This window comes from Dermacentor silvarum, chromosome 8 (assembly GCF_013339745.2).
Source record: "Dermacentor silvarum isolate Dsil-2018 chromosome 8, BIME_Dsil_1.4, whole genome shotgun sequence".
NCBI lineage: Eukaryota > Metazoa > Arthropoda > Arachnida > Ixodida > Ixodidae > Dermacentor > Dermacentor silvarum.
The window spans coordinates 10,400,804-10,425,608 of record NC_051161.1 but is presented as its reverse complement, the minus strand read 5'-3'; the positions used below and the strand labels follow the sequence as shown (position 1 = coordinate 10,425,608).

General features: G+C 46.9%; 1 protein-coding gene across 3 annotated transcripts in view; it reads right to left on the bottom strand.

Moving 5' to 3' along the window:
• LOC119460614 (MFS-type transporter SLC18B1-like) overlaps nucleotides 1-24,805 on the bottom strand; it is an 83,467-nt gene that overhangs the window by 20,072 nt on the left and 38,590 nt on the right. For 2 of the 3 annotated variants that reach the window (XM_037721636.2, XM_049673108.1), the window contains exons 4-7: nucleotides 14,712-14,780; nucleotides 12,892-12,994; nucleotides 10,126-10,274; nucleotides 1,346-1,444 (exon numbers count right to left, since the gene is read on the bottom strand). In XM_037721636.2, the coding sequence (XP_037577564.1) occupies nucleotides 1,346-1,444; nucleotides 10,126-10,274; nucleotides 12,892-12,994; nucleotides 14,712-14,780 (420 nt within the window). Of the gene's footprint in view, nucleotides 1-1,345; nucleotides 1,445-10,125; nucleotides 10,275-12,891; nucleotides 12,995-14,711; nucleotides 14,781-22,093; nucleotides 22,242-24,805 lie in introns of all 3 variants that reach the window. The other variant, XM_049673107.1, reaches the window with a different exon arrangement.

Here is a 24,805-nt window from a genome sequence, read left to right as displayed (position 1 = left end):
TTGACGTCATACGGAACCTCACGGCGACGGCGACGGCGACGACAACGGCGACGCCGACGGCAGAAATCTGCTTTTGAGTGTCCATATAATTGCTATCGCAATAAAACGTTGCGACGCGAGAAGGTGGTAAGACTTCCGACGCTGCTCGACGAGTTTCCCGTTCTGGTCTCGTCGAAAACCTCCGAGCCGCCCCCAGAGGCATCGGCAACAGTCACCAACGCCGCGCGCGTTCGGTGCGAATGCGGGCAAAACGCCGACGGCGTCGACAACAGTTCTGCGCGTTGCTGGTGCTACTGCATGTCCAAGTTTATACAGCTGATAAAACTCCACTTATCGCGATAAATGCTTCAACTCCACTTATCGCAATAAATCGCGAGTAACCTCTGCCTTACTCGGTATAGCTCTCTACTAATTTGCTATCGCAATTGATGCTTCGCCTTTCGGGTGAAACTGCGACAACTTTTGTTTCACTGAATAACAACCAGAAGTTTCCGTTCAATAAACTTCCCGTGGGTAACAATGCTGCATGCAAAGGTGTAGCTCACCTTACTATATCTAGATGTCGCTCCTTTTGGTTGGCTTAAAACAAATTGTTCTACGTTTCTCTTCATAGCAGCATTTTTAGTAACTGAGAGTCAAATAGTCAACTGTAGCTATTTATTTATTTATTTTCCTGTTACTGCCAGTCTTAGCAGAGACCTTAGACAGGAGTGGAGAATAATGGAATTGAAAATGTGAAACGTTATAACAGGAAACTTCGCATTTTACTGCCAAGACGCGAACACAAAATGAACACATAGTACATGCGCGATATCATTTGTGCTTACTAAGCTGCATGTCACATTTGAAAGCTTTAATGCTTATTAGTTTATAATATTAAAGGCTCATGCATTATGTAGATGGGGTTTTCTGAACAATGCCTTTTAGCTTTCGCTGCTTTTGTACGTGTGGTCAAATTCGCGTACATACTGTAGCTTTACATGGACCGTACTTGCGCTAATGGCTGTAATGCTTTCTCCTAAAAAAAAGAAATGACGCGTGGAATGCAAAGAAAAGGTCTTTTTGTTCTCATTATCAGTGTTTCTTAACGATCATATTTTTCTTATAGCCACCTTGAAGTGCTTGGGTCAAGTTTTAGAAGAATAAGCGAGTGGTCAGCATAGTGGGTGTTCTCTTTTAGTTCAGAATATCTGATATATAAAGCTTTTAAGGTTTCTAAAACATTCTTTTGTGTTTATCAAAAGCAGAGGTTTCATTTTACACTGCAGAATAGAGCCGAATGAAAATGGAAGCTGAAAATTTAATCACCGTCTAATGAACATGCAAAAGGTAGTGCTTCACAGACCCTGAAGTGACAGAACACGCCTGCCGAAGCGGATCCGAACCAGTAGGAGCCGAATGTCACCATGAAGATTGTGCCCACTTCAGTGCTGCTCAACTGGAACTGGATAGTAGAGAGAGAGAAATAAAAAGAAAGAAAAAGGAAGACACAGCATAGCGGGTTAGCAGCCACACTTCAGGCGTTTCACTTAGAAACGGGCTAATAAATATAATGTATTGGTTTTGCATTTTATGTTATCGTTTATCCAACTGCACTGAACCGCCGAAAAGATGCGGATCCACTTCAGTCATTAAAAATATTTTCTGTCGATGTTCTCGATCTAATGAAAATGTGTATGCAGTTAAATGTAGAGAAGCTTAAATACGGCTTACACGACAACGTACATGAAGGATCTGGACACTACAGCCAGGAACACACACACGCACGCACCTGCACGTGCATACATACATACATACATACATACATACATACATACATACATACATACATACATACATACATACATACATACATACATACATACATACATACATACATACATGTACATGACCGCACGCACGCATACGAGTGCGCGGACACGTTATCATGAGAAAAACTGAAATTATGCCACAGCGTTGAGAAAAAAATTTCAGCCGGTTCCACGCTTGTGAAATCTGATCAAACAGCAGAGCTCTGCAAGCGTGGGTGTAAATCGTAGTGTGTATGGCGCTCGCCTTCGGACCGTGAGTCCCCGGGTTCAAATCTCGCTCCTCTTTCTTTCTTTCTGTGTTCCTGTTTCTTTCTCTCTCTTTATTTTTCTCTTTCTGTCTCTCTCTCTCTCTCTATCTTTCTCATTTTCTCTTTCTTTCGCACATAGCAAGTTGTGTTACAATTGTCGGTACAACGCAATGATACGGTTCCCAAATTAAAATTTAATTATGGGGTTTTACGTGCCAAAACCACGATATGATTATGAGGCACGCCGTAGTGGGGGACTCCGGAAATTTCGACCACCTGGGGTTCTTTAACGTGCACCTAAATCTAAGTACACGGGTGTTTTCGCATTTCGCCCCCATCGAAATGCGGCCGCCGTGGCCGGGATTCGATCCCGCGACCTCGTGCTCAGCAGCCCAACACCATAGCGACTGAGCAACCACGGCAGGTGATACGGTTCCCATAAATTCATGTTCTGCAAGCGTGGGTGTATAGCCTTCATGTGCCCACACTTGCAGAACATGCATTTACTTTTGAGATGCGCTCCTTTCAGTTCTGAATGCAGCTGATATCCTCGGCGCTGGACAGTGCCAGATGCGCCATTTGTGGCTTGTAACATGTGCTAATAGCATCGTGATACAGAAACTTATCGACAAAGGCGAGCTGTTGAAGGGCCTCAAGTGCCTTGTCATAGATCCGGAATGCAAAAATATCAAGATGAAGCTTATTTGGCTTCCTTCGCACCTCGAACAGGCAGATTGTTGAAGCGCTAGAACCTTATGGAACAGTGCAGTCTATCACGAGAGAAATATGGCAGTGTGACGGTATGGAGGGCTGGCAAATGACTAATCGCGAGTCTCTGCCAGTAATCTGCCTCACCTATTGAGCATATACGGACACCAGTGTCTTGGTTCCTGGCTGACCACCACATTACCTACAGTGCAACAGAATCAGGCATATCCGGCGACAATGCAGGACACCTCGCTGCAGTAACTGTCACCGCTACGGTCACCTTGCAGATGCATGTATAGGAACCTACGCCGACAAGCTTCGTGGAAATAGACCAGCTGAGGATGAGACAATCACCGATGATCTAATGGATGTGAGTCAGGTTGTGGATGCAACCGGTGAAACACCCGCTGAATTAGCTCATCGACAGGAAGAGACAAAGCCTTCATCGACTGACAATAGCTTTAGCCCGAAGCCTGCCACTGTGGAAGATACTAAGTTGCCTGACGACGAACCAACTACGTATGTCATGGGCAGAATTGCCACCAGTTCAAGATCGCCCGCCGTCAGTGGAATCTGGATCGATGTGTGAGATACGTTGCTAAGAAGCGTCCAGCTCCAGCTGACAACCCATCGCCCACGGGAAAAGAGGCCCAGGTTTCCGAAGTGTCAAATTCGACAAAACCGCTCCGGGGACGCCTACTCCCGCAGATGTCTCTTGTGCTAAAGTGCAGCAAAAGGTCGCCAGTGCATCACCGCCTCAAGAAGGGAGTGATGCACCTCTGGAGCAGTGTGTAAATGCTGCACCAACATAGGTAACCATGGCGGGCAAACTTTATTTGTGCCTGCACTTGGGCGCTCGCGCGCCCCGACGAGGGCCTACGTCGTCTACGAGGTTGCCGTTACTCGGCGCGGCTCTCCGCTCGCCGTTGCCGGCTCGCTGGGTCCCTGTCTTTCGAGCCCCCCGAGGACCTGCTGGACGGCCCAGAGCTGTTGGTCTTGGTCGTAGCTCTTCGCGGCTGCCTCGAGCCGCGGCGGGATCCTTCTTCATCTTGCTTCCTCTGGATTTTTGATGTAGTCCCACAAGATGTGCGTGTCATCTGCTGTCTCCCGTCGGCAGACCCTACACATATCGGTCGGGCATGTCTCGGGGTACATGCGATGCATCAGTCTCGGGCTCGGTAGCGATCCGATCTGGAGCTGTCTCAGTAGTACCGCTTCCGCTCGACTCAGCCTCGGGTGCGGGGGTGCGGGAGTCCTGCAAGCCAGGCGGTAGGCCTTCGTGATGCCGTTGTAGTCCGTCATGCAGTCCTTGGCTGAAGGAGCTGAACTTGCCGTCACTTACGCAGTAAGTGACGGCAAGTTCAGCTCCATCGTTTGTTACGCAATTGGAAATTAGAAATTGGTGCTATCCAAGAAACAAAAATTGAATCCGATGAAAACACAGAAGTAGCTCTAACTCCATTCCTCTCTGACTATAATGTTTGTGTAAGCCATGCAATAGGAGTTTCCTCTGGTTGTATGTTATTCGTTAGAAGAGATTTACAATGTGATGTGCTGCATTTGTTTACAGATATGGAAGGGCGCCTAGTATAGTGTGATATTGATATCAGTGGTGTTAGCTTTAGATATGTGTGTGTTTACGTCCTGAATAAGTTACGTGAACGAGAGTCTTTCTTTTATTGCGATAGCAATTATATGGACACTTCCACCGGATTTCTGCCATCGGCGTCGCCGTCGCCGTCGCCGTGAGGTTCCGTATAGATAAAATCTTCGCCGCGCGCCGTATGCCCGAGCGGAAGCGTGCGGGACGCACGCTGTCACGGAGAGCAAACGCACTCAATCTTCCACGCGCAAGCAAGGAAGCGGGAAGCGAGCGCCGGAGGGAGCGGGGGGGGGGGGGCGCATTTCTACTCTGCCAACAACAGCGCTCGTCGCTCGCTGGCACCGTCTCTTATCTCCACACGGCTCTGACCTTTATGCGCTGTGCATTCGCCGCTCAGTTTCCGTTGAAGCGATAGTCCGCACGTACCTTCGCCCGCTGCGGCGTATATGCGCTTGCTGCCAGCGTTTTGACAGTCGTTGTCTGCAGTCATTCAGTGTGATCTATTCATGTTTGTTTGTGCGCGCTCACACCACAGTTAGTAATAGTTGGGCCACATTTTCCAACGCACGCTACACATGCAATGCTGCCCGGATCGGCAGTGCAGCGCTACAGGTGTGTCCCTTCGCACGCGCTGCCCACGGGCAGCGCTTCTCATCAACACCACCGTTTCACACGCTCCTTCTCGTGGTGATCGAGTCTCTCTTCATGTCGGTCTACTTACGCCGCAGCACACCTGCTTACTTAATCAGCTCATGTTTACTACAATTCATATTGCTACCAAAGCCGCTCACCTTACTTCGTATGACATTGCTGTGTTGCTATCGCATTCATTGCTTCGCCCTTAGGGCGAAACTGTGACATTTTTTATCTCTACAACACCATTTGTCAACTGATCGTGCATTGATACTTTTATAGACTATAATAGTATATGTAATGCGCAAGATCGTACGTCATTGAAGCTGAGACGTGATCCACTAAGTAGTGATGCGTTGCAACGCCTTATGTGTAATTATCAGCTTGTGGACATTGTGGAACATAATAAGGCGGGATGTCGCTACAGGTATTTCCAAGGTACCTTGCATGCAAGGCTTGATCGAATTTACGCTTCGCTTAGCGCCCTATCTCTTATTCATGGTTACACTGTGCACCCTGTGTTCTTTAGTGACCAATGCCTAGTCTCAGCATTTTTCGGTAACCGTCGATACTAAAGCCGGCTTATCTGTGGGAGTTGTGGAAATTTATTAACAAGATACTTTCGCGTGAGTGCTTCCAAAAGCCTGTTACTGAGCTTATAGCTCATCTGTCATTCCCCACGGACTTTCCTCTCTTTGCTGTGTGGGAATTATTCCAACAGAAAGTTAATATGATAGCTATCGAAGAATCATCAACATTGACCTCTGAAAAAAAATAGAATAATTGCAAAGCATTGTATAGACTCCTGAGTGAATTACATGAGCTTGAATGTCTACATCCGTGTAAATATATTGATAATATTCATAATACCAAGGCGCAGCTACAGGCTTTGTACACAGAAAAATACAGAGTTAGACTAGTGCGTGTGCGAGCACAGAGTTTTCTGGAAGAACAGCCTTGCAGTATGTCCCTATGTGATGAGCGCCGACACGAGCTGTCTAAATAAATCGTATATATAGGCTATGGTGTATTGGTTGTTAATGAGTCGACTCTAATAACTGACGCGTTTTTTGAACATTATCAAAAAATATTTCGAAGCCATAATCCATTGGATACAGGTGTGTCTGTCACCAAATTTGTATCGTTGCTGCCCCAGTTAAATCAGGATGAGTATGGTTACACAAATGATAACATGGATACCAATGAGGTAACTGCATGCATACATTTATTAGCGAAATGCAAAATACCCGGCCCGGATGGCCTTACTGCAGAATTTTATCAGTGTTTTTGTTCTCTCTTGTCCCCCTTATTACGTCAGGTGTACCGTGAGGCCTTGGAGGTAGGGTACCTACCTGCCACAATGTACGAAGAGCACACTGTCCACATAGCCAAAAGCAATGATGAAACTAAACTGGAAAATGTGGACGGATATCGGCGTATTTCCTTATGCAGTGTGGATTATAAAATTTTTGCAAAAAGTATTAGCTAACCTAGTCGTGATAAGATTTGAGGTAGGTGATCATCAAACATGTGGTATCAGAGGTCGGTCCATTCAGACCAACATTCATGTTGCGAGATCGGTGCTAGAGTGTGTGGTTGAGGGGATTGGACAGGTAGCAATGGTACAGCTAGATCTAGCTAAGGCGTTCGACAGGGTGAACCACTCATTCCTGTTTAGTGTACTAGAGCATATAAATATCGGATTCCATCTCCTTAAAAGTGTCAGAATATATTATGTTAATGGCTCAACGAGGCTGATAGTGAATAGTTCTCTATCCGATTCGATTAGGCTTTTATTAACAGTAAGACAAGAATGCCCTTTGTCACCGCTTCTGTTCTGCCTGTATTTAAAGCCCCTTTGTGTGAGCATTCTAAACGATCAAAATTTACAAGGGTTTAAACTGCCAACGAGTGAGATTCGGGTTCTTACATATGCAGACCACGTGGCCTTTTTTTTGCACTGATAAAAAGAGTGTAAAGACTGCTCTTGCAATTACAGAAGAATTTTGTGCGGCTTCTGGTGCTAGCGTTAACTTTGAAAGAAGTTCAGGTTTTTGATTGGGACTATGGACCACAATGCCATCACACTACGCAGGCATTTAATGAAAAAAAGATGTGCGCTATTTAGGTGTACCTCGATCTCTCACAGCATAGAAATAGCAACAGTCATTGCCCGGGAGAAGTTGAAAAAAAAAATGTCGCAGTTTTGCCCGAAAGGCGAAGCATCAATTGCGATAGCAAACTAGTAGAGAGCTATTCGGAGTAGGGATAGTAGTTTTATCGGCTGCATAAACTTGGACACATTCGCTTACTAACTGAATTAACAAGCGTGGTGTCAGCGCGCACAAGCAAACATGAATAGATTACACTGAATGACCGCAGACAACGACTGTCAAAACGCTGGCAGCAAGCGCAGCCGCCGCAGGGTGCGAAGGTTCGCGCGGTCTATCGCTTCAACGGAAACTGAGCGGCGAATGCACAGCGCATACAAAGGTCAGAGCCGCGTGGAGATAAGAGACGGTGCGGGTGACCGCCACCGCCGGTCAAAGTGCAGAGGAGTTGTGCAGAGGAGAACCTGCCCCCTCCCCCTCCCTCCCGTGCGGCCTTCCCGCCTTCTTGCTTTCGCGTGGGATATTGAGTGGCCAGTTCCCCTTGCGCCCAGTTGCAAGATAAGCATTTGGTGAAGCAGCACAGCATTGCCTCGCCTCCCTCCCTCCCTTCCATACCCCCACGGCCTTTCGCGCGACGGTCGCGTTTGCTTTCCGCCGTGCGTTCGCTCTCCGTAATAGCGCGCGTCCCCCGCGTGTTTTCACTCGCGCATACGGCGCGCGGCGATAATTTTATCGCCCTTGGACTTTATACGGAACCTCACGGCGACGACGGCAGAAATCCTGCATTTAAAGCCCCTTTGTGTGAGCATTCTAAACGATCAAAATTTACAAGGGTTTAAACTGCCAACGAGTGAAATTCGGGTTCTTACATATGCAGACCACGTGGCCTTTTTTTTTGCACTGATAAAAAGAGTGTAAAGACTGCTCTTGCAATTACAGAAGAATTTTGTGCGGCTTCTGGTGCTAGCGTTAACTTTGATAGAATGATAGAATGTGTGATAGAAGTGTCCATATAGTTTCTATCGCAATAAAATACAAAGTGAAGTGAATCCCTGGCGAGGGTGGAATTTGTCAATGTTAAGTCGTGCTGAAGTGTGCAACGTGTTCTTAGTTTCCCATCTCATGTATGTGCTGCAAGTACTGCACTGCTGACGACTTCGCATTCAGGCACTGCATTCCGTATCTGCAACATTTATTTGGAGTTCGAGTTGTGAATCGATGTGGCGCGATGATCTGTTCGTCCCTCTTGAATGAGGTGGTCTACGATTAGTCCATCTCTTTGTCAGGTAAATTGTTTCTCGCTTGGTTTTCTTTCGAGACAGTGACCATCTTCTTTTGCGTGAAATGTTACAGCTCCGATTAGTTCGTTATCTTCCTGATATATTAGTGTCATCAGATGCCAAGGAGTTCACACAGACTCCCTGAGGCTTTCTCAAGGAGGTCGTTGATTTATTCCTTTTCTTGAAAGTAAGATTCCGCCTAGAGTACATTTTCACTGCGAGTCGAAAAGAAATTTTTGCTGCACTGGTGGACTCGATTTTCGCAGAGCACTTTATCGTGCACTTTATTTAAATCGGCCTTATCAGGATGTATTTAGGCGGGTCCGTAAAATGTGTATACCTCCTGGAGTTAAAACATTTTTCTTTAAATTGCATTCGGAAACACTTTCAGTTAGAACCTGGTTGAACGCGAGGGGCTGCTTCGTGCCGTATCCATAGATCACTGTATTATAGACTGTACGGATGCTATATTTTTCTGGGACATTCTCCAATGGACGCTTAAAAAGGTCATTGATTTCACTCCATACGCAATTAGGTTCCTACCGTTTAAGATTACTGGCGGTCCTCCCTATGACATGTTAATAGTACTGGGCTTATACAGCCTATAGAGAGCTAGAATGTGTGATCGCCATGCCGAAAGCCCGCGATCTACAAGATCATTCTTTCATGAAAGTGCAGCTTATCTAAGAGGTGTGTATGCTGCGCAGGAACATCCACCTGATTGGATGTACTTTGAAGCATGTGTGTGGTTGCCCCAGTTTTCAGTGTGTGGCTTTGTCCGCACTGTAATATATCTTCAATTTTGTTTTCCATGTAATAAAGAAGCAAAAAAGTGGGTGTATAGCCTAGTGGTTATTGAAATTGAAATTGTTTATTTGCCATCCTGTAGATTTACAGATGGGGGGACTGTAGAAAAAAAGCTATACATCAACAGCTTGACGAATCTACAATCCCTGTTTCTGCAGGGAGTCTATGGCGCTCGCCTTCAGACCGAGGGTACCTTGGTTCGAATCCCGCCTCGTCAAGTGAGTTTATTTTGTTTTCTTTATTTCTCTCGCTGTCTGCCTGTCTCTCTTTCTCTCTCTGCACGTCCTCTCATCATTTCACACTCTCTCCACTTTGTTCGAAACTGCGAACACCATCGCTCCCTAGGGATAAACACCAACCTCGACCTTAAATAGCTCCGCCGTTAAAAGTTCTTGCTGAAGTGCATGCCAGTTTTGAGGCGTGGAGCTGAAACATCATGGAAGGTAGTTTTTCTTTATGGCGAGTGCTATGGAGATATACATGCTTTGAGATTAAAGCGATGATTCTAGTTCAGCTAGCAAGCAGGTTAATTTACAAAATAACCGGAAGAAAAACAATCTCCTTTCTTCATTTCACTCCTGCAGGCACAACTGTTAGCGTAAACGGGTATGAAATCATGATGTATAGCGAGACCGAAGTAGCGTGAAATTTCGCCGTAATTTTATTTCCAATAATCTTCTTCGTGGCGAAAGACAGCGCTTGTGTTCTTTATACATTCGCCGTGTTTTGTACCGAGAAAAATCTTTTACATCTTCTTCTGCAATATCTACAGCACGTTGCGATCTCCTCACCGGATGCTAATTTTTTCCTAATCTAGAGTACACAACTCTGATGTGAAGCAATTACTGCTGCAGGCAGAATGGTCGTATACGTTTCCTCGATTTTATTGTCACACGACAGAAGACTAAGAAGGCGCACGTTTACCTGCCGGAGGTAGGGCTCTAGTGTGGGCTCGTAAAACCCGAGCATGACGAATGTAAGTGACACAGAGCCCATGTTGATCATGAAGCGAGGATTGGCGAAAAGTCTGTAGTAGCTGAATTTCAATTCGGACTCCGTTGACGAAGATGGGTCTGAAATAACGCGTTGTATTAGAGGTGTGCACACAAAACTTTCGTTTTCTTATTAACCACAGACGGCCTGCGAATTCGCCAGAACACACTGTATAGTATGTAAGTATGATAGTAGAGAGAGAAAAATAAATCAAGGCACAGCCTAGCGGGCTAGCAGTTACAAATCAGGCGTTTCACTTAGAAACAGGCTGATAAATATAATGTATCGGGTTTATATGTTTACGCTATTGTTTATCCAACTGCACTGAACTGCCGCAAATTAGCGGGTCTACTTAAGTCATTCAATTTATTTACCGTCGATGTTCTCGAGCAAGTGGGAAGTAGTATACAGCTAAATATAGAGAAGCTGAAATCTGGCGTACACACATAATTTCGCATAATTTGTGTGGTTTTCAACAACTTGTATGTAAGATCCTTTCTAAATTATGCTTGTGTAATTTGGGACCCTCATCAGCAGTACCTTATCGAGAGACTGGAAAAAGTGCAAAATCAAGCAGCTAGATTTGTAAGTAATAACTATAATTCATTTTCATGCATTTCCGAAATAAAAAGTACATTAGGATGGGAGCCATTAACAATAAGAAGTCACAAACTGCGACTTAAGTTTCTTCATAATATTTATTATAATAATAATGCCATTAATCCCCTAGAATACCTCTCAGAACCGACGTACACCCGTGAGCAAAAGTATACGAACCACAGGGTCGCCGAAAAAACTTAATTATTTCGTAATTAACAGGTATAAACTGAAATTTACGAGTACACTGCAAAGTTCGCAATGCCAAGTTTCGACTGTAGTCCTCAATTTCAAGCTGCATTCGAAGGCAGTTGAAAAAAATTGGCTTTACCGCGCAATCTCTGGACCGTATACTTTTGCTCACGGGTGTTACTCTCGCTTCGTCGAGATAATTCAGGAAAAATATTACAATTCCCATTCAAAACCCCCACTTTTGGTAGTTCGTTCTTCGTAAGAATAATAGCAAGAATGAAACCGGCTCCCAGACGATATCGTTAGCCAAACTAATAATGAACTGTTTTTCTTTTACCCCATGATAACGTCGACACAACGTCGACATAACGTCAATGGAATTATGCTCCCGAAGTGTTGTTTGGAAGGCATGTTGTTGGTAATGATTGTATATTCTGTATAATTTCGCATATCAGCGTGTTTCTTTTTCTTTCTTATGTAGCTTGTACAACAATCTATTGCTTTTTGTGTTAAGGTGTGATCTGTGCCCCCCCCCTCCCCCCTTCTACGCAATGCCTTGTGGCGATGTAGGTAAAGTGTAAATAAATAAATAAATAAATAAATAAATAAATAAATAAATAAATAAATAAATAAATAAATAAATAAATAAATAAATAAATAAATAAATAAATAAATAAATAAAGAGAAAACAACCGAGCCTTATTCATTCCATTTAAACATATGTTTTGTAGCAGTATGTTTTAGTATCCTTGGACCACTTCGGATCTATCGTCACTAACGTTCACGTATCACTTTTGCGAAGTTTACATTTTTTCATTTTGATCAATATTAAGCAAAAAGACGTCGCCTGTAAACCACTAATCGAGGAAGTCTTTCTGTCATTTCTTTTTTTCTTTTTTGGAAGTAAGAAGCTGAGCATTTAAAACTTCCACCGAAAGGAAGAAAAGATGCTGCGGAGTAAGTGATGACTCGTTTACTTGAGGTTCCCACAATACACTCTGCGCTTCCTGAAATTTCGCCCGACATCCAAGGTCCGACATAGGCATATGCTGTGGCGTGAGGCATCTCTTCTGTGTCGGGTGTGGTTAAGCTTTCCCTTCACGAAAATGTATTCAGCACTAATTGAAAAGGCTAATTGTGGTGCATAAATAGTGTATAGGGCGCCCCAGCTAACGTTAGCGCAAGCTATTCAACGAAAACAAAGAAAGAAAAAAAAGATTAAGAGAGTACGGTGCAAGTTACGATCTTAAGACCTACAGTGTCCGATCATCAGACCACTGACAATCGAACACAGTAGGTTTTGTAGTGGTATTTTGCCCCACATTGTTGTAGACTTTCTTTTCCATTCAACAGCTTGGCTAACGTTAGCTGGGACACACTGTATATGCAATGCATGCCGCATTGTTGGCCGCATACGACTGCGAAGAGAACATAGACCACTTAACGTGGCACTGTCCTTGGTTTGATTTATATGACGAACACTGTATTCTGACGGCTGCACGGTCGTCGACTGCCCGTTCGTCGTTCACAACTCTTCTGAACCCTTAAGCCAATGAAAGTGCTTTAGGCATTTTTGAGGACGACTGGACTGTGCAAATACGTTTGACAGCGTGGCGCTGCGTGCGCGCGTGCACGCATTCACAGCTTCTTTCCCTTCTATCACTCTCACCTATCTATGCCCCTGTTACCCTGCCCAAGCATCGAGCATTCAATCAGTCGCTGTTCTAATTAACATCTTTCCCTTCTCCCTTTCTTCTCCGCCTCTCTCTCCGAAAAAAAGTTAATGTTCCCTCTTTCAGTTTTCGTTTCATATCGAATTAAGCCGCAAATTATTAGTGAACCATAAAACCTAACATAAAAAACAACACAAATCCACTGTGTATTTGGTGATGTAAACTAAGGCCTCACCTGTCCGTGGAACTTTGGGAGCTGGTCCCTTGGCTATGAAGTATGGCACTACAGTCATGAGCAGAATGCCGCACACAAAATACGGTAACGGGAATGCCCAAAGCTGGAAAAGAACATAATATCAGTTGCCCTAATGGCTACAAACATAGTATTGAGCATTGTCCTCTGTCAGTGCACAATATTTATGTATCAATTCTGCATATACGCATTTTTTTTCTGAAAATCCAGACAAGCCAGGCAGTGCACCTTCGATGATGTTCGATGATTGTGTTAATAAAACTTGAATACCCCTTGACAGTACCTGTTGAACACAGAAAAGGCAGCAAAGGTAGATATTTAAAACAAATAAGATTCCGGGGCTTCAGGTGCCAGAACCATGATTTCGTTATGATGGACGCCTTAGTAGGGGGACCCCACATTAATTCCGATCACCTGGATTTGTTGTAGGTGTACTTAAGTGCCCGAGCCTTTTCGAATTTCGGCCGCATGGAAATGCGGCCGCCGCAGCCCCTTTCGCGACCCCGAGCTTAGAAGCGCCACATCCTAGTCCCTAAGCAATCACAGCGGGTCATAAAAAAGTCAAGTCATGCACGACACCATTTTTATGCATTGATGATGTTACGAGGCATTGTGTACGAGCCTGCCATTAAAGGACCGCTGTGCTACGCGAAGAGGAAGAAGACGGGACATGCCTCGTGAGATGCTGTCAGCCATTCTCTGGTAGCAGCAGCCTGTAAATATTGGCTCTCCCGTGTACTTGTGAATCCCCGTGACAACATAGAAACTGATTCTACTGTATGCTATTCACACCATTTACATATATGCGTAATTCTTGGCATCCTTGTCTTCATTTTATTGACGCAGCATTTAAGGTACTGGAACAATCAGCACGAGAGTACTAAAAAAAGTTGTGTGTAAACTATTGGGAATGACGATGAATTGAGGTAGCCAAGCGCTGACGTGTTTTAATTTCGTTGAAGGCAGGACTTTCACAGGAAATACCATCTTCATCTGGCTGTTAGAAAACACGGATTATCTGAGCATGCAGCATATTACGAAAAGGTGATAACCAACATGTATTTATTAACGCTTTGCGTAGACATTGCCTACTGCTTAATAAACCAGAAAACAGGTCAGCAGAAATTCGCGTAATTTAACAGAAAGAAGTATTGATCAGCTGCCGAATGTTCACGGCGTCAATCGCGTTGTGCAGTTTATAGGTGCAAGTGGACACCGGTTTCATAAAATTTTAAGACTAGAAATGATTCAAGAAGGAAGAATTGGGAGTAAGAAAGCCTAACCTGCTTCGCACACCATATTGTGGAAAATGAAGTGCGGGATCAAAACAGCATTCACTCTACCTCGACGTTGAGCACAGCACCTGTGCTCTACGTCGAATAGTGGTTCTCCCTTCGTCTCAGGGAATGCACTTCGTCCCAGGGAATAGCGTTAGCGAGTCCCCACGGCGTACCACTAAAATTAGCTAAGAGCTGAAAATTGTGAAACTATCTAAATTCGTAGCGAGATAAATAAAACTTGCTAATTTATTCCTACTGCTTCTAGTGCAGATCACATTTTTGGCACGTCGCTCGACGCAAAGGCCGTTTACTCTATCCGTGACAAGAAAAATTGGCGTAACTGTGGTGGATGCAATAAAGTAAATTAAAGACTGAATCTTCAAAGGGCATTTTGCTGCTTAAAATTCGTGCTACGTCTTTGGAACCATTCAAACCACAATGCTACGAGCATACGTGGAAAAAAAAGAAAAAGGGTGGGGAGGGGGGGGGGGGGGAGGGGAGGGGGCGAACATTTATACTTACGTCAACAAGGGCACCCCCAATCCCTGAACCTAACATGCATCCGATTCCAAACATGCCGTCCATTATTGCCTAAAAAAAAGAAGAAAAAAAAAGAACATACCAGAGTGTTAGTGACCATTATAGGTAGGAGCATTTAGGTAGTCAACACCGTGGGTGGCACGTGGCTCTGCTTAATCTCTGCTTAAAGTGTAACCTTGGTCATTGTCAATCGTAATTTGCGTGAGCTTTTCAACAAATACAGCTTTTAGCTCCATACCCGTCTATAGAGACCATCACAACACCTTGTACATTAACTGGCCTTCCTCTGTAACTTTAAAGAAAAATGTGGCAGATATGTGAATAGCAGCTCTATTGCACCGACAATATAATTGTGACGAGTCTATCGCACCACTTCCTTAGCTTGCTAATATCGCAAACCTTCCATAGTTGGTGAATACAGTCCATTTCTCCGAAAAAAAAAGGAAAACGTATTCACATCGAAACATGATGGTATATATTTAAGTCACGATCGAGCATAAGAATGACACCACCTTTAAGCGCCAGCACCTGCACATTAAAGCACCATTCGCAGACCTTGCCAACATTCAAAAGAGGAGGAGGAGGAAAAAGAAGAAAGGAAAGGCAGGAGGTTATCCAGACGCACGTCCGGCTTGCACGGGCTACACGGGAGAGGGGGTTTAAAGGGATGAAAATAAAGAAAGATGAGAGGGGGAAGAAAGTACTCTCATTAGGAACACGGGCGGTTGTCCAACACTTCACAATCGGTCACTGAGGCCAGTCGACTTCATCAACTGTAACAATGCCCGCGTCGCTTTATAAGCCTGCGACGCGTCGGGCCATGGTCCAAGAATCTTGGTCTCTGAAAACGATCTGCTGTCTAATCGGTTTAACACACTCCGAAGAATGTAGCGTTCGAAGCCATAAAGATGACAAAATCGCAACACGTGTTCGACCATCTCCTCACAGTTGCACGAGTCACAATTGGTGTGTCGGACATGCCCATAAGGGACGCGTACGCTTTCGTAAAAGCCTCCCCTAACCAGAGGCGGCAAAGTTGGATCGCGGCGGGGGAAGTTCGATGGAGTCTGCAACCTCACTGTAGGATCCAGCCGGTGGAGACGACAGTTCGAGAAAATCGGGGTGCTCCATGAAGTTTCAGTCTTGGTTTGAGCGAGTAAACGAACACTCCTCGCAGCGACTGTCCTTGATAAGGGTATAGGAACTGTCACGGTTTCCTTATGGGCTGACCGGGCTGCATCATCAGCAAGGTCATTACCGACGATGCCACAGGGCCCCGGCAGCCATCGAAAGATGATCTCATGTCCGTTCATGCGGGCTTGATGGAGAACCTCTCTTGTCTCAAACACCAGCTGTTCATTGGTCTTGCGTCGTAATGCTGACTTCAGACTCTGAAGGGCTGCTTTGGAGTCACAAAAATTACCCACTTTCGAGGTGGTGCTTCTACGATGTAACTAACAGCAGCACGTTGAGCGGCAAGTTATGTTGCCGTAGAGGTCGTTATGTGGGAGACCTTGAACTTCCTTGTGACTTGTAAGGCCGGGATGATAAAAGCGCCTGTGGAGCTGGTGGCTGAGACAGATCTATCGGTGAAAATGTGCGTTCTTTGTTCATATGCATCCTTCAGTAATGACAATGTCAACTGTCGTAGAGCCACTGTGGAATGACGGATATTCTTCGTAATTACCGGAATCATGAGGTGTACTTGTGGCTGTCGTAGACACCACGAGGGTAACAGTGATCTTGCTGCTTGTGTAAAGCCCGACGGAAGGCAGCCTTGATGTGTTGCAACAAGTTTGGAAAACATGGCTTGAAGTCTTTGGGCCGGCAAAGCAGCAATGTAGTGACTGGGTACGCTACACAGGTGTCGAATGTGTGCTCTGAGGTTGTCAACCGTGATGTATGTAGGAACCAAGTAGTCTCTAGCAATCATGATTGTTGCATGAGTCGAGGTGCATCGTGGTAGTCCAAGACATTTCCGTGGAGTCTGGCCTTGCAAAATTTGGAGGGTACAAATATTTGTTTTGCATGTGTTCGCCAAAACCGGCAAGCCGTACCGCAAAAAGCCAGAAACAGTGTTCTGTACAGCTGCAGCATGGACCGTACCGACGTGCCCCAGGTTTTTCCGCAGAGGAACTTCATTATACGTACAGCCGAAATTAGCCTCCGCTTCATGTAGATGCAGTGGGGGCTCCAAGAAAGGTCCCTGTCAATAATCACACCTAAGAAGCGGTGAGACTTCTGGTATGTAATAGCGTGGCCATTGAGAGAAACAGGGTATGGCGTCAGTGGGTTTGCGCGTAAACGCGATTCGTGTGCATTTTTCGATGGACATATAATAAGGCCTTGTTTTCAGAGACACGAACAAGTTAGGGTGGCTGCCCGCTGAATTCTCGCGCGCACTTGACGACGAGTCACCGCAGAAGACCAAAGACAAATATCGTCAGCGTAGACTGACAGGTGAATTAATTATTGTCTTGGGTAATAGTTCAGCAAGGCCAATCATAGCTAGGTTAAAGAGAGTAGGGCTCAATACCCTGCCCTGTGGGATGCCGCCGTATGTAAAATAGTTGGCACTGTCGCCATTTTCGGTCTGCACAAAGAAGGACCTTCTGGTCAAATAGTCTTGGATCCACTGAAACATACGGCCACCGATTCCAACAGCCTCTAATGACTCGAGGATTGCTTCATATGCGTCATTATCCTACGCCTCTTTCACATCAAGAAGGAGCGCCATTGGTATGCGCTTGAGGCATTTTTGTTGTTGTATGTATGTTGTCAGGTCAATAACATTGTCTATTGAGGACCTGCCTCGCCGAAAACCTGTCATGGAGTCAGGGTATATATTCTGGCGTTCAAGGTACCATTCTAGGCATGTAAGGATCATATTTTTATTACTTTCCCTATGCAACTTGCCAGGGCAATAGAACAATATGATGTAAGGTCTAAAGGCGACTTTCCTGGTTTAAGTAGCGGTACACGCCGACGTATTTTCCATTGCTGAGGAACAATGCCATTATGCCATGAACGGTTGTAGTAATTCAACAGCTGTTGCTTGGCCTCTCGTCCAAGATGGGCAAGAGCGGCATAGGTGATGCCGTCGGGCCCTGGTGAATATGAACGTCGCGAAGCAGCCAAAGAGGCTTCAAGTTCTTCCATAGTAAATGGAATTTCTATTTCTGGGACGCGAGACACTGGGACGACACCAACGTCTTCGGCGTTGGGAGTGACACACACGCCAGCGATCCGCGCACAAAAATCATTTTCCACCTCAAGTTGCGTTCGGCAGTGATCTAAGGCTAAGGCCATGAAAGGATGTCGCTGTTGTGGAGACGAGCGCAGGCCACGAACTGTCCTCCAGATGTATGACAGTGGTTTACGAGGGTCCAGTGATTCACAAAAGGACTTCCAACGTTCTTCCTGCAATTTGTCCAAAGGGCGCTGGATTTTCTTAATTCTGTGTTCTTCGTACGATTCTCAGGTCACAAACTGCCTTCGTGCGCCTGTATCTCCTTTCAGCTCGTCGTCGAAGTAGAGTTAGCCTCTCCAGTTCTACGTCAAATTGGGAACGGTTCGCTGTCAACGTTAGGAGGCATGAAGATTCTCTTATTGCCTCTGTGATGGTATCTTCCAGGCTATGGCCAAGGTCTTCTCTGCATGCATTTTCCATGTGTAGCTTAAATTTAGTCCAATTGATACGTTGTACTGCATTCGACGAGGAGAAATTGTTTAGCCCCCAGATCTTCAAGTAAGTAGGAATATGGTCACTTCCATGTTCGAGAGGGAAACAGCGCGAAAAAACACGACAAGAAGACAAGAAGGGAGACACACACCAGCGCTGTCTCCCTTCTTGTCTTCTTGTCGTGTTTTTTCGCGCTGTTTCCCTCTCGAGTATGTACCGACTAGCCCAAGCCTCTACGGTCTTGCAATTCACTTCCATGTGTTTTTATGTCTGAAAACCTCTGTACTTGCGAAATGAAGCATCGTGATAACAAAGTCAAATCCAGGCAACTGCTATACTTGAGGCCTCGCAGGTATACATAGGACTACCGTCATTCATCACACAAAGGTCGTGATCAGAGGCGAATGACACCAGACTCCTGCCTCTGGAAGTAATTGCTGAGCTACCCCAGAGTAAGTGATGTGTGTTGAAATCGCCCGTTATAATCCAAGTACAATTGGTATGTAACAATATGTCTCGCAGTCTATCGCATTCAAATCGTCCTGACTGTAATAAGTAGACAACAATGAGTGTGAATGACACGTGTTTCTTTCTTACACGTAGGCAGACATACTGACTGTCATCATGTGGTTGTACTCCATAGTGGGATGTAATCCGTGCGGATGTAAACGACAACTTTGCTGCGCTCCTCGCACATCGACGACATAAACGGTTCTTACTCTGACAGTTTGATGGGAGTAAGTACGTTTGATTCACAAATAACGATTATGGGAATCCGATGTGAAAATATATTGACGGAAGGATGAGAGGCGGGACCTCAAGCCTTTGGCGTTCCAGTGTTAAATCGAAGCTTGTCTGACCTCAGTGCGAAATGACAGTATTGGACGAGCCATGATGTCTACTCAAGGCTTGCAAGTACTGGATTCAGAGCATCCAGTACCTGTAGTGCACTTTGAGCTAACGGCATTTTTAGCTTGCCAAGGAGCTCGCGTATGGCGTTCATCATTGATCGAAGCATTGCGATCACTTGTTTGGCCTCTTCAGACAGTTTATCGGTGGGAGGTTCAGAATTTATGGTTGCCGATGTGCAATGTGAATTTGCAGGTGGCTGTGGCGTTGACAACCTAGGCCAACCTGCATCAGCCGCAGTCTTGCTTTTTCCAGCATTCTGGTTCCTACCAGCCATGACCGGTGTGGGTGGCAAGGGAGGTGTAGCCGGAGGCTATGCGACGGACGCGGTAGAGGCGCTGACTTTCTTTAACGAATGTCGGCGACGATATCGCCGCTTACTGATGGTTTTGGCAGCCTCTAGGTGAGACGAATGGTCTCTCGCTATTTGGTTTAATGCAACCAGCTCGTTTTTAATTTCTGGGCAATCCTTCGACGAAGCTTCATGGGACCCATGAGAATTCGAGCATTTAAGAACAGTGGCCCTGCAACCACCCGCGGAGTGCGTTTCAGCGCAGCGAGAACACACTGCTGCATTCTCGCATACGCTTTTCACGTGACCCAGCTTCATGCATTTGAGGCATTGTAATGGCTTCGGTATGAAAGATCGTACAGGATGTCGAAAGTGGCCCACCTTTACAAATGAAGGTAGAGAGTCTCCCTTGAACACTACCTTCAAACAGCCTGAGTTGCCCAGGCGGCTAACACTCGCGATTACATCAGCTCACTGACTGGTTTCACAAGAACTTCCAAGTCGGAGCTGGGAATCGCGGCATCTACATCGTAGATGACACCGGTGACGACGTCAGAGCCTAGTGGGATGTGGGAACGGACCTTCATTCCATCCAGGTTGGTGACGTTGCACAAAGTATTCAGTGTGGCCGCATGCGTACCATCGATCGCCAGGATGTTCTTACGTGTGCTTACTCCGATATGGGTAATTTCGTTTTGCACCAGTCCCCCGAGCAGCACCGAAATGATTTGCCTGTTGAGGAGTTCCATGTTCCCGTTGGGCACAGAAGGAACGAAGAGGATGGTGTTGTTCACAGGCCTCCGTTGTGGTCTTTCATTCAATGTGCTCGAGGACGAAGAGGTCCTGGTGTTGCGTCTCTTCGCCTTACGGCTCACATCAAGTTCGAATTCGTCGTCGGAGGGCTCCTCGCCGCTCAGTGAGTATAATACGAGTGTCCTCGCTGTCAGAGTCGCTGTGAGGGCCAGTCCGCTTTCTTGACGCGGCCACCGCTGACGTCGCCGAATCTGGCAGACGTCCGAGGTGGTCCACGTCCATTGCCGACGGAAAAAGAAGAGACTTCTCAGAGGTACACGTATAATTCCACAAAATGGCAAGAGATACTCAAACAACGTTGTTGTTGTTGTTGTTGTTGTTGTTGTTGTTGTTGTTGTTGTTGTTGTTCTGAGTGGTTGTGGCGCATACCCACAGTGGGAGATTGGCCATGAATCGGGTGGTTATATTCGGTGCATAAAAACAAGGGAATTCTGCCAGACAGACACTTCGTCGTCGTCTCCCTTCAAAACTGTGAAGATTTTATATGCAATGGCGCATACTAAAGTATTGCGTGGAATGAATGAATGAATGAATGAATGAATGAATGAATGAATGAATGAATGAATGAATTATTTAGGATTAGGAAAAAAAGCAGGAAAAAGAGGAGGTAGTAGTATGTATTAGTCCCAACGGAACTAAAGTCCTGTTTGGTAGGCTCGGGTCTCTTGGGCCAGCACTTCATGTGCGGCACCAGAAGGGGTCCCCAAATTTTTGCAAACGTTCCGGGGGGGGGGGGGGGGCGGCTGGGGTGGGGGAGGGGTGTACTATTGCTCGCAGATGCCGGAAGGCTTATTAATGTTCATTTTGGAAGCATTTTGGTTTTGAAAGTGGAGGTCTCGGGGCACTCCCGCAAGGCGCGTATATCGGAAGGATAGGCTCCTTTGAGTATATAAGTAGGGGATCATGGCTCCCTGTTCACACACACACACACACACACACACACACACACACACACACACACACACACATATATATATATATATATATATATATATATATATATATATATATATATAGTGCGATGCCAGGAATGTGTGTTTTAAAGCGCGCAGCATTCTTTATGAACTAAATTCTATATTCTTGTAATTTTCTAATCGTTTTCGTGGGGCCTATCCCGAAGATAGTGCAGTCTAACACACCGGTAAACAAATCGCACGGTGGTATGGTATCGGTGGCGAGGTGATAGTTTTCGCATTCCTCTTTTGTGACCGTTGGTGTTTGAGACGCTGTGCCTCGGGTCGAAGACGCTGCACGCGGAGTTCCGAACTGGTCCTTGAGGGTATGACGGTCGAAGTACCGGTTGGCTTTCGCGTACGGTTAAGGCAGTGTAGGGAGCCTACATGTAAACGCTGTTTGCATGTAGGCTCCCTAAGGCTGTGGTGAGTAGAGCACCACCCATCAAAATAGTGGAACACAGTGTCACAAACAGCCACTTCTCAATACATGGCAAACGCATTCTTGAATAGCAACCTGGTGCTGGTTCTTCATCAATATTTTTGTGCTTTTCGTATGATTGCGGTGTCCTCTCTTGAATGTCTGTAGGGTGGTGTGGGAAAACGTGTTGGTGCGCAACGCGAGACGTTAAAATCTGCTTTGCGCTGTACCGTCCACTATCTTCTTGGGTGAAAGGAGGCATGAAAAAAATCACAAGCAGTAGCGTACGCTTACTATTATTACTCCTGCGTTGTGGAGAAATGTGTCGGTGCAGATTGCATACAGCGTGACGATATACAGTCCTTCCATAAATCCAGCCAGACTTGCTGCTGCTATCGATCCACCTAACAGGGTCTCTGCAGTTGGGCACCAGTAAAGTAGACTGCGAAAGGAAAGAAAGCACAGAAATGGGTGGGCAGCGGGCTTATAGAACCCTGTTTTGTGTCTCAGCATTCGTGACGCGTGAAATAGTTATGTGAAATGTGCAATGAATAGCGATATAAACGAATGTGGGCAGCTTGCACTAGTGGTGCAAGGCTGGAGTAAACAGCGGAGCTTCTTCCACGTCTTACTTGGCTTGGCTAAGTTTTGCTAGGAAATGCTAAGTGCAGCTAGGCACGGTATTCCGAATCGGCTCGCAGGCGACGCCCAGATTCTCGATTCGCGGCGTCGCGCGCTTCAAGATGAGCGGCTTCTTCTTCGAGTGTCCGGATCTTCTTTGGTCGTCCCATGTCGAGGCTACATGTACTCGCCACAAAGTCAACGAGAGTTCTGCCGCCGTCGCGGCGGCTCCGAGCTTTATCTCCCCGGTGACGTCAAGGTCAGCTGCGCCTCTACACTTGCCGGAGCGTGGCTGGTCGAAACCTGCGGAGCCACCACCAGAGGCGCCGGCTGCAGTCGCGGACACCGCGCGCGTTCGGCGCGGACGCAGGCTGACGTGGACCGCGTCGGCAGCAGCTCTGCGCGTTGCCTCGTTGGTGCTGCTACAATTTATTTCTCTCTCTCATTATTTTCTCTTTCTCTCTCCCGAGCATAGCGCATGCCGCGCACATGCTCTCCTTCCATCTCCTTAACGTCCCATGTCAAGGCGACAGGTTCACGGCACCGAGAGGAGGCGAAGCACACGCCGCTCCGCGAGGTGGTTGCTAGGCAACGCGAGGCGAGGCTTTTTCGGTCGACGAGCACGGTTTTGCGGTTCACTTAAATAGCTTCGCTGTTGAAAGGCCGCACAGTACTAAAGTGGTCGAATATTGACAAAATTGCAACCTCAGCGAACCCGCCCAGCCAATGCGTTCAACAAATAAACTGATAAGCGCGAAAGTAGAGTGCCGCCAGTGGTGTTGCAGGTGTCGCCACCAAGGAACGCCTTGGTTGTGCCCGAGAGGAGGCCGACGGCATACCTTCGGCGTTAGAAAAAAAATTAGGGGCTGTTTCACACTAATGGTGCAAAGACTGGGCAAACAGCGAAGCTGGCGACCCCACCTAGTTGTATCTTGGTTCGGCCAAGTTTTTGCGAGGTTATACTTCAAGGACTCGGCCACGTTTTGCGCAAGACCACCCCGGAATCATCGACAGCCCAAGGAGCAACGAACACTCGGTCATTAAAGTATCTGTACGCTCAAACACTTTTGTTCGGTTGCGCGGGCTTGTAATTCCGGATCTTCTGCGAATCGCCACGCGTGTTTCGCCGCCCCTTCGGCGGCGCGATCAGGGATCGGACCCAAGTCGTCTCACTTGCCCTTGTGTAGCGGCGCGCGGCTTTCGCGCCGCGCTTCCTCTTCTTCGGGAGTGACGCTCTACTTCGGCCGCCCCAGCTTCGCGGCGATGTCGGCCCACATGGCGGCCCTTTTGTGTCGCCGCGGCGGCGACGCGGAGCTATATATCCCCTGGGTCGGCGCAGTGACGTCACGGCTTAGCTTCGCATCTGCGCGACCGCGGCAACCACTCCGCACGGCTCGGTGACGTCATGGCTCGGCAAAGCTCAGGCGAAGCGATGTAGCGCGCGATGACGTCACTGCTGACGCAGCTGTGGCGAGGCTCGGCGCGGTCGGCGCAGCTGTGTCGAAGCGTTGCTAGGCGTCGCATGGTGACGTCATCGCCAGGCGGAGGTTTTGCAGAGTACACTCGACGGACCACCATCGAGATTTTGAAGAAATTTCATGGAAATCCATCCAGAATGAACGCACTCGGGAAAGGGCTCGTCGTCGACGTGCCGATGCTATAGAGTTAGGGCTTCCGAAGCCCAGGCGAAACGTCAGCGAAGAGCCGTGGACCCCAAGTTGTGGGAGCACGATGTTGAGTCCAGACGTCAGCGTCGTCTTGCCCTCCAAGAACCCGGCAACCGTGGTGCACGCCTCGGCAACGCTAACGCCAACTTCCCCGGTGGGACGGCCAGTTGCAACGTGAGTTTCTCAACCGGAACTTCGGAGCCAGCTGCAGTGTGTGTGACCGGTTGTGGTTCGAACACAACATAGTACTCGTCAGTGCAATTCGTTCGGAGGAGCACAGAAGAAACACACGACAAGCTTCGCTTACCCCCATCTCCTCGGCAGGGGAGGGGCTACAGATTTTAGGTGTGAAGCACCTTATACGCCCGGGCTGTCGGCGTCTGCTGTCGTAATCGCGCATTCGTCATAGTCACGGTAAGCAAGCGGCTCGTGCTCGCTCTCGGCACGCGCTTGTGCCACTGCTTCCGCGTTCGTCGTCGTCGTCGCCTTCTACAGCTGGCTGCGTTGAAGCAAGCGGTACGTGCTAGCGCTCGGCACGCGCTCGTGCCACTGCTCTCGCGTTCGTTGTCGTCGTCGTCTTCCGCAGCTGGCTGCGTTGCCGGTCATCATTCCAGCGTAGAATTTAATTTCTCTTCTGTCGTCGTTATGAGGAGGCCGCGTTTACGGGGTTATGAGCCATTGCTTAAGGCAGTATGAGCCCATTAGCGGTGCATCACTG